The sequence below is a fragment of the Solanum tuberosum genome, unplaced genomic scaffold (assembly GCF_000226075.1).
Source record: "Solanum tuberosum cultivar DM 1-3 516 R44 unplaced genomic scaffold, SolTub_3.0 scf00160, whole genome shotgun sequence".
Lineage (NCBI taxonomy): Eukaryota > Viridiplantae > Streptophyta > Magnoliopsida > Solanales > Solanaceae > Solanum > Solanum tuberosum.
The window spans coordinates 744,403-757,971 of record NW_006239085.1 but is presented as its reverse complement, the minus strand read 5'-3'; the positions used below and the strand labels follow the sequence as shown (position 1 = coordinate 757,971).

At 34.6% G+C, this 13,569-nt stretch overlaps 1 protein-coding gene across 1 annotated transcript; it reads right to left on the bottom strand.

The window, feature by feature from the left end:
• Positions 1 to 713: 713 nt before the first annotated feature.
• LOC107061712 (UDP-glycosyltransferase 90A1-like) lies at positions 714 to 1,506 on the bottom strand. The gene is made up of 2 exons (XM_015311476.1): positions 1,404 to 1,506; positions 714 to 1,273 (listed from the first exon to the last, which is right to left on the bottom strand). The coding sequence occupies exons 1-2, from the start codon at positions 1,504 to 1,506 to the stop codon at positions 714 to 716; spliced, it is 663 nt and encodes a 220-aa protein (XP_015166962.1).
• Between the last annotated feature and the right edge of the window lie 12,063 nt (positions 1,507 to 13,569).

Below are 13,569 nucleotides of genomic sequence, written 5' to 3'. Positions count from 1 at the left end.
GTGTCATCACGATTTGATTTCAGGTCATGACAGTCCCTTTTTATTTCTAGGAGCTTAGTCTACAACTTTCTAGTACTTTATGATTATGTGCTTAAGGTATGTCATGGGCCTTGTTTTAGTAGACATTACTTAAAAGTTTCATAGATAGGTAGTTAGTTATGCTTAAATTTGAACCTTTGTGTTCTTTGTTAGTGATTTTAGTACTATGACCTTATATTTATAAAAAAAATGTTTCTTTTACAAGACTTGTCCATTCAAAGCTTTTAAACTATGTTTTCCATGATGTCTAGATGTATTCTCAAATCTAATGACATGTTATGAGTACGCTTGGGATAGCAATGACATCGAGTGTCAGTCTCGTATGTGACACTGTATAAACCCCTATACTTGCATATATCTAGTAATGAGAAAAAAAAACTATTCTTCATTACATTGAAAACTAGATATAGGAGCATGTTCCAGCACAAGCGCAATATATATAGGGAAAAGGGTCAAAAATACCCCTGAACTATTAGAAATGGATCAAATATACCCTCCGTTTGATTTTGGGGTCAAAAATACCCTTACCGTTAGTATATTGGCTCACTTTTACCCCTCAAAACTAACAGATGCCATGTCACTTAAAAAATCACATAAAACAATATTTTTTTGCTGACTTGGAAATTCAAATGGACAAAACTTCCCAACATGGCAGCAACAATCCACAAGTGGGTCTAATTCTTCCTCTGCATTTTCTCCCAATTCTTCCTCACCATTTCTCCCTTTTCACCTTCCATTAACTCTCTCACCATTTTCTCAACTTCTTCAGCTTCCACCAATCCCCTCACTGATCCATTTCTCAGCATGATCCTCAGCCCCACCCCAATTTCTTCCGTCACCATTCTTACATTTAAGTGCTGCTCAGCCATAAAATGGTAGTGCCCAAAAATAGGCACTTTAGCACATATACTTTCCAAAATAGAGTTCCATCCACAATGACTCAAAAACCCTTTGTTGCTTTTGTGATTCAACACCTCATTCTGATCTACCCATTCTTTCACTATTAATGCTCTGTTTTTACTCTGTCCTCTAACCCTGCCAAATGCTCGATAACATTTTTGTCTTGTTACCCATAAGAAACATGTGTTGGATAATTCAAGTCCCTTTGTAATTTCTTGTATTTGCTCAGCAGAAATATCTGCCTGAGTACCAAATGCTACGTACAGAACATGTTGTTTTTCTGTCAATTTATTGTTTAGCCATTGCCTCCATGTTTCATCGGTTTGAGAGAGTGCTGCTTTAATGGCCCGCTTGGTTAAGCAAAAAGGCCCAACACACCATGATTTTGGTCCGAGGTGTTGTCGGAATTGATAAAGAATAGAGAGAAGAAATTTGGTGTGACTTTTCCTATTTTATTTATAAACTTTCGTCTTCAGTTAAGAGAACGACAATGGCAACATCGATCTTATAGATTACTTTTGATTGTATTTGCATCTCTGCATTCAGTGATTTCTTTTGTGGATCCATGATTGTACCACTACAATTTACACATTATCTATAGTTCAGGGGTATTTTTGACCCTTTTCCGATATATATATATATATATATATATATATATATATTACTCTCTTTAACTGAATTTATGTGACATAGATAGAATTTCAAGAGTCAATCAATTTTTTCTTTGACCGTAATTATTTTAGAAATATTTAAATTATTAAATATTGTGATTTATAATATTTTTTACATAATTACTAATATATAAATTATTAAAAATTTCTTTTTAATACTTAAATAATAAACGTGTCCTTAAATGCAATTTTAATTCTAAGAAGCACACATGTCAGTCGGTAAGAAGCAATCTTAATTCTACTATAGTATTACTCTATTATATAGAAGCGAATATAAAGCTTAGAGTCAGTTAGTCAATTGAGCAATTTTTCCTTCTCCTCTATTTATATATTTAATATTTTTTCTATTTTAATTTATTTATCTTATTTTCCTTTTTAGTATGTTATGTGTTTATATACTAAATAATATTATAAATGTAACAGCCTGCAACTTCTAAGCAAAGATTTGAACCATCCTTTGTATGTGTATAGCCCAAACCCGATGATTTCTAAGTTGTACATATATGTTAAGGTCCTTAACCAAGTGTAGTAAGTGTACGGGTGTAGTTTAGGGTCGTAAGGTACCTCAAAAACCAAGTCAAGTTCAAAGCAAGTTTATTGGCTAAGTGTTCACATGAGTTCATATCATAGTCAACTTCAAACGACCATATCTCTCATATTATAGTGAATTAGGTGGACCATGACTTATAAAATTAAACCTTTATGTGTCTTCTTTCCGACGCCACAAAATTTTCATCATTTTGAGTTGGGAACAAAAAGTTATAACTGTTTTATCAGAGACGCTTCAACTGATCTGCGATACGGAGTGAATACGAACTTCATTGTCCACTTGAATAAAAAAGAATTGTTTTCCAGCTCTTATCATTTATTTATTTTAGGGTATTTTTTTCCTAAAATCCTTGTGGAGTTATCTAAATTGTTCAAAACGTGTAGACAATCAGTTTTTCATAATTAAATCCTCTCATTCACTCCAAAAAATTCTACGCTCAAGAACCTCAAGAAACACCAAGGCTAGGGTTCATCTTTCAACATTCTCTATCAAGCTTCCTTACTAAGGTATGTAGTACTCTAATGAGGAATTCCTTTCATCCTCATGTCTGAAATTCCTTAGTCTCCATAAATTCAATTCTATGGATAGGGTTTATAAGCCCACTTTCAAATTCACCATTTTTATGATCCAATTGCATAATTCTGTGAATTTACTTACTCATGATTATGGATTTTGACTATTGTATTTCATTTTCATGTTTAGCAAGATTTTACATTGTCATTCTTATTAGTTCTTGACATGATTCTTGAAACTTATATTTTAAAGCATGATTTTAGAGCTTTTATGTTATTATGAAAGTTATGCATGTTCTAGAAAACTTTCGCATGATTTGAAAAGATATGTTTTAGAAAGAGATTTCAACATATGATTTTAGAAAGAAAGATTTGAGCATAGTCTCAGAACAAGATATGTTTTAGAAAAAGTTTTTTGAGCAAGACGCATTATAAGGTTAATAGATATGTTATGAGCTATATAGATAGTATGTTTTAGGAGTAGTATTTATCACCGAGTAAAATTGGATTCTAGATAGACCAAGTTTTAAAATTGTGTGCCACCGTAGAATTATGTTTCACCACTTTATCGGTTAACCCTTTAGCCTCGAGAGTCTCATATTAGAAGATCCACATTAGATAGATAGGTTCTATATCCTGGCAAGGAATAAAGCAGCCTCCCCAACTGGAATTGTAAATTGGTGCATCATGAGCTCACAAGATGTATGTCGGTTAAGAGAAAATCTCACCTAAAAGATTTACTTAATTTACTTTATGCTTTCTTGATATTATTAGTATAAGATTTTCATATAACATGATTTTCATATATGCATTCTTTCAGATATGATTTCAAAAAATATGATCTCAAATATACATTTTTGTTTCTATAATATTATGTCATATGTCACAGTTTTGACTCTCAGTTCTTCAGTTATTATTTGTGTTATTGTGTATAATTCATGCTCACATTTATAGTTCTTTAGTTGCTTGAATAATTGTTGATACCAGTCCTTATCTTGAATACCAATACATTTCATGTATTGACGCTACTTTGCATTTTATAGTTTTATGAAGTAGATTTCAGCACCTTGATTTAGATTCGCGGGCAAGCGGTCCACTAAGTTCCTCTACTTTTAGCATTATGGTGAGTCCTCCTTCCATTCAGAGGACTTCAGTTATGAGTCATTAGATTTTATTCACTTCAATTATGTTAGACTTTAGGCACCCCGAAGTCTTGTCCCGAAAAATCGTATTATTTAGTTTAGAGGCTTCAGACATTAGTATTTAGTTGTAATAGACTTATTCTAGAATTTTATTTCAGTTATGCTTTTGGTTTATAGCTAGTACTTCAGTTTTCATATGACATGCTTAGATATGGCATGCCAAGGGTTAGCTTGGGATCACCTGTGGCTCCAGGTACTGTGTCTCCGTTGCGGTATAGACTCGGATCGTGACAATAAATTACAATAATTAACAAAATAAAATATTTAAAAATATATTAAAAATTTAATCAACTCTCGAAATTTCACATGTGCCACATCAATTGACACAAATGGAATAACATGCGTTATTTGAAAATTACATTAAGAGTACTATAAATCATAGTAATTAACAACTTAAAAATATTTTTAAGAAATCATATTAAAATTTGGTTAACTCTCGAAATTTCACATGTACCACATGAATTGCGACAAAGAGAGTAACATATATCATTTGAAAATTACATTAATTAAGAGCATTATAAATCACAAAAATTAAAACTTAGAATATTTATAAAACATATTAAAAAATTTGGTTGACTCTCAAAGTTTCATAGGTACCACATAAATTGGGACAAAGTGAGTAACATATATTATTTAAAAATTACGTTAAAAGTACTGTAAATCACAATAATTAACAACTTACAATATTTTAAAAATATATAAAAATTTGGTGAACTCCTTTAATTCTATATGTGCCACATAAATTGAAATAAATGGAGTAATATATAGGGAAAATTACAGAGCTGACAACCCATAACATTTGTTTACCACTTTTCTAGTCCAACTTTACAGAATTACCCAAAATGGCCCAATTCGGACAAAATGGTCATGTTTGATGTAATTAATCCTTCCTTTCTGAAATTGAAAAGGCTGAGATGTTCTCAGGTTTGTGCTTAGAATACATTTTTAATTTTATTTATTTATTAACATGGAAATGCATGATAGTCAAATAAATATCGATATGCATTGCCATTTTGTTTAATCTTTTATTCTGTTTTTTTGTGCTATTAAAAAAATTGTTGCTCTTTTTAAATCTCTTTTCCTTTTCTAATCGTTTCACTTCTTTTGTGGAAAAATAAATATATATGTCGTTTTATTTATTTTTTATTTATTCATCTATTTATTAAGGAGGGAATGCATGATAAGCAAATAAATTTTGATATCGATACATTACATAAACAATTATGTAATGTTGATACACAATTATACATCATTTATACAATATTGATACATTACATACCTATTTATACAATATTGATACATAACATATACACTGCATAACTATTTATACATCTCATATACGTGTTTATACACTATTTATATAATATTAATGCACATTTATACACTATTTATACAATATCGATACATTACATAAACAATTATGTAATGTTGATACACAATTATACATCATTTATACAATATTGATACATAACATATACACTGCATAACTATTTATACATCTCATATACGTGTTTATACACTATTTTATATAATATTAATGCACATTTATACACTATTTATACAATATCGATACATTACATATACACTATATAACTACTTATTAATGATAAATTACATATACACTACATAATTATTTTTACACCATTTATAAAATATTGATACATGAAAAAAATTTGAAAAAGAAAAAGAAAAAAAATTGGTTAAAATTCAGAATTTGTATATGCTTACCCTACCTATTTACATACGATTTATGAAAAATTACAATATTTGTATATTGACAAACGAAATATACAAACAGAGTTCTAAAAAAATCATAAATGTATAAACACAGAATTCATATATGTCACGCCCCAAACTCGAGGGCCCAACTAGCTCCTAATGCCAAAACTAAGGCCCGAGCCGACCCTGCTGAACCATTTGCTCCTAGCGCATGGCAGCCACACGCAATTAAGAAAACAAACAAGTATATCTCAGCTTAAAACTAAGCCCTCGGCCGGCAAGGCCCCAGTCAACTAATCTATAAAAGAAACAACTACTCTTAGGAGATCATATAAATAAATAGCCAACTAGCACAGAAGTCCTGATTGGGCCGTCGAGGCCACCATGATATCTATACCAAAAATGAAAGCATGTATATATCAAGACAATACATCAAACAGCTCACAAGCTTTAGCAAACCAACAAACGAGGCCAGTATGGCCCTAACGTAGCTATACACCCCACACACTAGTCTGCAAGTCTCTAAGAGTAGTAAAGATTGGCGGGACAGGGCCCCAGCCTTCCCATAAAGATATATACAACAAAAGGTAACAAACCTCCCAACTCTGGCAGCTCCGGAGGAAAGGGGCTAGCCAATCGGATAGAAGTCAATCCTATTGCTGAGGAGGTCTACTGTGTCGTCTGTCGGGACCTGCATGCATGAATGCAGCGCCCACAAGGCAATGGGGCGCCAGTACAAAATGTATGAAAGGTTATAGACTAAGTGAGCAAGTATCATAATATACCAAAAGCAATCACGTAAGGAAGTCAAAATTTTAGATAAGCATGCTAATCCACTACTGAATCTAAGAATACAAAATGATCAAACATCAACTTAACCAAGCCCCCATAAGCTCGGCAGGTACAAACAACATACCACCTACCTAGGCCCCCATAAGCCCAGAAGGTGCCAAATCAATCTACATACCCGTCTCGATAGCCCCTTGTCTTTGTAAGAAGTCACATAGTCCTTTTTGGCAATGATATAGCCCCGTAGGCAGCATATAGCCCTCTTAGGCAACCTTATAGCTCTGTGGGCTGCACATATCCCTCTTTTGCATCAACATAGCCCTGTAGGCAACACATAGCCCTCTTTGGCATCAAAATAGCCCCGTAGGCAACACATAACACTCTTTGGCATCAATATAGCCCCGTGGGCAACACATAGCCCTCTTTGGAAATAACATAGTCCTATTAGACAACATCATAGCCCCTATACGCAGTTCATAGCTCAACAACTAACCACAATAGCCCCAAGGGCGACAACAAACAATTGAATAGGCTAAAGGCGAGTAATTTAGCTATAAACAATATATATGATAATCTCCAAGTCGTTCCTAACTTACGGTCGTTCTTAACAGATTATGAGTCCCTAAAATGAGGGTTTATAACCACTCAATCAGCCAACCATTTACAATTACATCTACAAGATCACCAACATTAACTACCTCTAAGGAAACATGTCGAACGGAGGGAATAACCTTAACATACCTTTCCAATGAACTCTCGAAAGACCGTAGTTCCTTCACTAAAGTTGTTCCTTATGTCCTAAGCTTCACAAACACTATATATACACAGCTGGTGCGCACCTATAAACAATTCATAATTAATCTTAAATCGGCAGATTTTCCATATTGCCCTAACTTGTTGAAACGTCCGTAGAAATTCAAAAAAACAATCATAAAAGAGTCCCGAGATGATTACCTTAGTTAACCAAGTTTAAACCTTGAAGAAACACCAATAACTACAAATTTATATCTTCAAAAACCAGCTCCAAACGCAGCTAATAGAAGGGAGAAAGGATTGCCACGTGTAGAGATCACGTTTCTAGGCATGGGGGCAACGTTTAATGGTAGAAATCATCAAAAACTAACCTTCATCATTCAAGAACTCCATAGGAACCCTCTCTTAAGCTTTATCTCTGGTTTAGAAGTGAAAAGAAATGTTTTCATGGCTTAAAACGTTGAGTAAGCCGACATACCACATTTTTTACCCGACCCGAATTCTGCCCCGGCAGTTCGTAGTAAAACCCACATAACTTTTTACTCCGATGTCGGTTAGATACGGTGTTTTGTGCATTGAAAACTTTTTTTGGGAAACATGCTCAAATTTGAATTTTGTCAGTGCAGTTAGCTCTGGAAGGTCATTTTTCGTCTTATAGGATGGTTGGTTTGGATTTTGAGGTTTTCATATTTTGTTTGTACCGTTAGGCGTTTTAACTTTTAACTTTTGGCCAAAATTTGACTTTGCTTAACATTTTTTTGTAAATGTGCTCTGATGAGAATTTCGTCAGAGCGATTAGCTTCAGAAGGTCATTTTTATATCTAATAGAATGGTTGGTTTAGGTTTTGAGGCTTTGATTTTCAGTTTGTGCTGTTAGACGTTTTAACTTTTATGTTTTGGCCAAATTTAGATTTGGTCAATATTTTTGGTAAATGTGCTCAAATTAAATTTTTTGATATAATGATATGTGTCATATTGAGATTATTTAACTTGTTATCATAGATTTTGCATTGTTTCATTCAAATATGATTTATAAAATTGATATTAATATTTTTGGATTTATATTCGTGCTCTTAGATTTTTAAATGCAATAAATTAATAAGTATTTTTACTATTGGACAATCATTCAGTTAATAATATTTTGAACATATTGTCAATCAATTACAAACCTAACATTGAACTTGAATGATATATTACCAACAAACTAACAATCAATTAGTAAATTTATTAGAAAAACAAATAATCATAGTAACGTATTTAAAATTTATCACCAACAAGGGTTGTGGTGGAGTGGTAAGTACTCCTTCATTCTTAACCAAGAGGTCTCATGTTCGATTCCCCTTGGGTACAAAGTCACCTTGAATGATATATTACCAACAAACTAACAATCAATTAGTAAATTTATTAGAAAAACAAATAATCATAGTAACGTATTTAAAATTTATCACCAACAAGGGTTGTGGTGGAGTGGTAAGTACTCCTTCATCCTTAACCAAGAGGTCTCAGGTTCGATTCCCCATGGTACAGAGTCGCCTTTGTTTGGGAGCGTTAACCAAAAGGTCTCAAGTTCCATTCCCCATGGGTACGGAGTCGCCTTTGTTTGGGAGCGTTAACCAAAAGGTCTCAGGTTCGATTCCCCTTGGGTACGGAGTCGCCTTTGTTAGGGAGCACTTTACTCCCCAATGTGGGACTTTTCGGCGTGAATCCGGATTTAGTCGGGCTCCAATACCAATGTATCTGGAAAAGTTTACTATCAGACATTTGTTACTATAATTACCAACGTATTACCAACGAAATTGAATAATGAAGAAAAATATTTACTAATCCTTTTCAATTCGTTAGTAAAGGTACTAACGATATACTAACCAAAAATTAGTTAGTGAATTTACAACGGAAATTTTAGGGCCATGTTTCAGAATTTTGTAACAACATCTTTGGGTGTTTACCAACTGATTTTTGGTTGGTAAGTTTACCATCAAATTAAAATCGGTTGGTAATATTTACCGACGAGCCTTTTAGCAACGGATTAATATAAGTTGGCATTTGGTTGGTAACTCAATTTGCCAACCAATTCGATCAATTTACTAACTAATTTTTTTGTTGATAATTGGGGTAACCCTCAGAACTTTTTACTCCGATATCGGTTAGATACGGGGTTTTGTGTGTTGCAAATTAAACTCGTAGGCCTTCGATTTAATGGGTGATGGGCCTTCTAACTCTTTATATATTGGGAGAAAACATCCAAGACATTTGACCCAAATTTCAGAGAAATCTTTAAAAAGGAACTTACGATAACTTTTGCCAACTTTTATTTTGCCACTTACCTAACTTGAAAACTTGAGATACAACCCTTGAACACTTAAAATATGACATACTACATCATTCTTAATTTATTTCCCATCCTCCTTGTCTTTCCACGAAGATACGAGCTAATTTAGACCTTTTGAAAAGTCAAGGTGTTACATCCTTCCCCCCTTACGAAACATTCGTCCTCGAATGAAAAAATCTAAGTTACGCGGTTAAGTCCTTATGAGTTTCAAAAATTCAGGCAGAATATCCTTTGTAAATGTGACTATCTAGGAACATGAAACGCAGAAATTCTAACCTAGGCGTCTCACAGGATGACATAAATAGCTAAGCACTATAGCTCCACAATAACAGTGCGAGCAAATATACAACGACAACAAAAATAATAATAAGAAACAATATAAAAGAAATCAGATTGGTATCTAACCTCACTGCACTAATATACACTGATATGCCATCACCCTGGGGTATGAAGCAAGAGAGGATATTTGGACCTCATGCCATCCTCAGCTTCCCAGGTCTCCTCTTCTCTATTCTTGTTTCTCCACAATACTTTAACCGGAGCCACCTCTTTGGTCCTCAATTTATGGACCTGCCAATCTAATATGGCAATTGGAGTTTCCTCGTAGGACAACTCCTTTGTGATATGAACATCCTCAACCGGAACAACCCGAGAAGGGTCTTCAACGCACTTCCGTAGCATCAATACATGGAAAACTGGATGAACAGATTCTAACTCCGAAGGCAATTCTAACTCATAAGCCACATGTCCTACCTTCCGAAGGATCCCACTACAAAAACCCCCCAAATTGCCAACAGATTTTACTAACAACTTAAGTTGGTTAGTATTCTACTAACAAATTACCAACATATTTCTAACTGAATTATATTTTAAAACTTAACAACGAAATTCTAATAGATTACCAACCAAAATCTTACTAACTAAGTACTTTAGTTGGTAAATACAGGGGGAAAAAATGGCGCCAAATTTAGCAACATTCTATCAATGGATTACCAACTGAAATATTACTAACGCACACTTTTTGTTGGTAATATTACCAACGAAGTATATACCATTTGGTAAATATGACAAAAAATTATTTATATAATTTATTAACATATTACCAATGAATTACTAACCAAACATTTACCAACGACAAGATTGTGTTGCTAAATTTACCAACCAAATATAAATGTGTTGGTAAATTAGTAACGAAATGTAATTTGTTGGAAAACTTTCCAACCAATATCCAATTAGTTGAAAATTTTGCCGACGAATAAAGATTGTAGTTAGTAAATTACTAACATCATTAAAATAGTTGGTAATATACCAACCAATCATTAATCCATTGGTAAAATTTACCAACATATTAATTATTAATTGGTAATATTACATTTGAATGTTTAGTTGAATAGTAACTATTACCAACCGTGATAAAATTTATTGGTGAATTATTAAATACTAACTTATATTTGAATAGTTGGTAAATTTATCAATTGAAGTTAAACTTTTTAGTAAATCAGCGTCTAGTGTTGAGGCTTTTGTATTCAGTTTGTATCGTTAGGCGTTTTAACTTTTAAATTTGAGCCAAAACTTGACTTTGGTCTATATTTTTGGTAAACATGCTCGGATTAGAACTATGTTAGTGTCATTAGCTTCGAAAGGTCATTTTTGATCTAACAGGAAGGTTGGTTCAAGTTTTGAGGCTTCCGTTTTTTGTTTGTGCCGTTAGGTGTTTTAAATCTTATGTTTTGGCCAAAATTTGACTTTGGTCAATATTATTGTGAACATGCTCAGATGAGAATTCCGTCAGCGTAATTAACTCCAAAGGTCATTTTTTATCTAATAGAATGGTTGGTTCGGGTTTTGAGGCTTTCATTTTTTAGTGTGTGCCGTTAGGTGTTTTAACTTATAAATTTTGGCCAAAATTTAACTTCGGTCAATATATTTGATAAATGTGCTCAGATGAGAATTTCGTTAGTGCAGTTAGATGCTGAAGGTCATTTTTGATGTAATAAGATTGAGGGTTCGGGTTTTGAGGCTTTCATTTTTAGTTTGTACCGTTAGGCATTTTAAGTTTTAAGTTTTGGCCAAAATTTCACTTTAGTCAATATTTTTGGTAATCGTGCTCGAATTGAAATTTTGTCATCGTAGTTATCCATATAAGTTCAGTTTTGGTCTCATAGATTCCCAGGTCTCCTCTTCTCTATTCTTGTTTCTCCACAGTACTTTAACCGGAGCCACCTCTTTGGTCCTCAATTTACGGACCTGCCAATCTAATATGGCAATTGGAGTTTCCTCGTAGGACAACTCCTTTGTGATATGAACATCCTCAACCGGAACAACCCGAGAAGGGTCTTCAACGCACTTCCGTAGCATCAATACATGGAAAACTGGATGAACAGATTCTAACTCCGAAGGCAATTCTAACTCATAAGCCACATGTCCTACCCTCCGAAGGATTCGGTATGGCCCAATGAATCTTGGACTAAGCTTGCCTTATTTTGCCAAATTAAGAACTAGCATTCTTATTGAGACTAACGCCCTTCATAGGTGAGACTTTTAAGAATACCTAGTCATCGACACAAAACTCTAAGTCCCTTCATCGCACATCTGATTATGACTTCTATCGGCTTTGAGCTGTCAGCAACCTCTCCCGAATGAGCTTAACCTGCTCCACTGTCTGTTGTACTAAGTCAGGTCCAATCAACCCTGACTCATCTACCTCGAACCATCCGATGGGGGACCTATATTTTTGCCCATACAAAGCTTGATAAGGTGTCATCCCGATGCTGGAATGATAATTATTATTGTATGTGAACTCAATAAGAGGTAAGTGGTCATCCCAACTTCCCTTGAAGTCTAGCGCACACGCCCGTAGCTTATCCTCGAGTGTCAAAATTGTGCGCTCAGCCTGGCCATATGTCTGAGGGTGAAAGGTTGTACTAAGATTAACCTGTGTCCCCAGTCCTTTCTGGAAGGACTTCCAGAAGTTAGCGGTAAATTGTGCTCATCTATCAGAGATAATAGATACTGGGACACCATGTAGCCTAACAATCTCTCTAATATAGAGCCCTGCATAGTCTTCGGCCGTGAAAGTAGCCCTGACTGGTAAGAAGTGGGCTAATTTTGTTAATCTATCAACAATTACCCAAATAGAGTCAAACTTGCGACGCGATCGAGGTAACCCTGTAATAAAATCCATATTAATTGCTTCCAACTTCCACAAAAGAATGACTATCTCCTGAACTAGACCATCGGGCTTTTGGTGCTCAACTTTCACATGTTGGCAGTTAGGACACTGTGCCACAAACTCAACAACGTCTTTCTTCATCCCGTGCCACCAATAGATCTCCTTAATATCATGGTACATCTTCGTTGAACCAGGGTGAATAGAATAATGGGAATGATGTGCCTCTTCCATAATCCGATGTCGAAGCCTTATAACATTTGGAACACACAATCAACCGCTATATCTAAGAACTCCATCTCCTACTATATCAAATGCTAAAGACTGTTGATCCTGAGCCTTGGATCTGAGCTGCTCTAAGCTAGGATCCTCTTGTTGTCGTGATTTTACTTCTACAACTAGAGATGATACGACTGTGTCCTGAATTGTTACCCCACTATCTTCTGCTTCTAACAATCTGACTCCCAAGCTAGCTAACTGATGAAGGTCCCGCGCTAGCTCACACTTCGCAACACCTAAATAGGATAAACTACCCATAGATCTTCAACTGAGGGCATCGGCTACCACATTCGACTTTCCTGGATGATATAAAATATCCACGTCATAGTCTTTCAGTAACTTAAGCCATCGATGTTGTCGCAGATTTAACTCCTTATGTCTAAAAATATATTGAAGGCTTTTATGATCTGTGAAGATGTCAACATGAACGACATACAAATAGTGTCTCCAGATCTTTAACGCATGCATAATTGCAGCCAACTCTAAATCGTGGGTCGGATAGTTCTTCTCATGCTTCCTCAACTGCCTTGAAGCATATGCGATAACCTTACCATGTTGCATTAGAACACATCCCAACCCAACCCCAGAAGCATCACAGTACACCGCATAGCCTTCTGAACCCTCTGGCAATGCTAGAACTGGTGCTGATGTCAACCT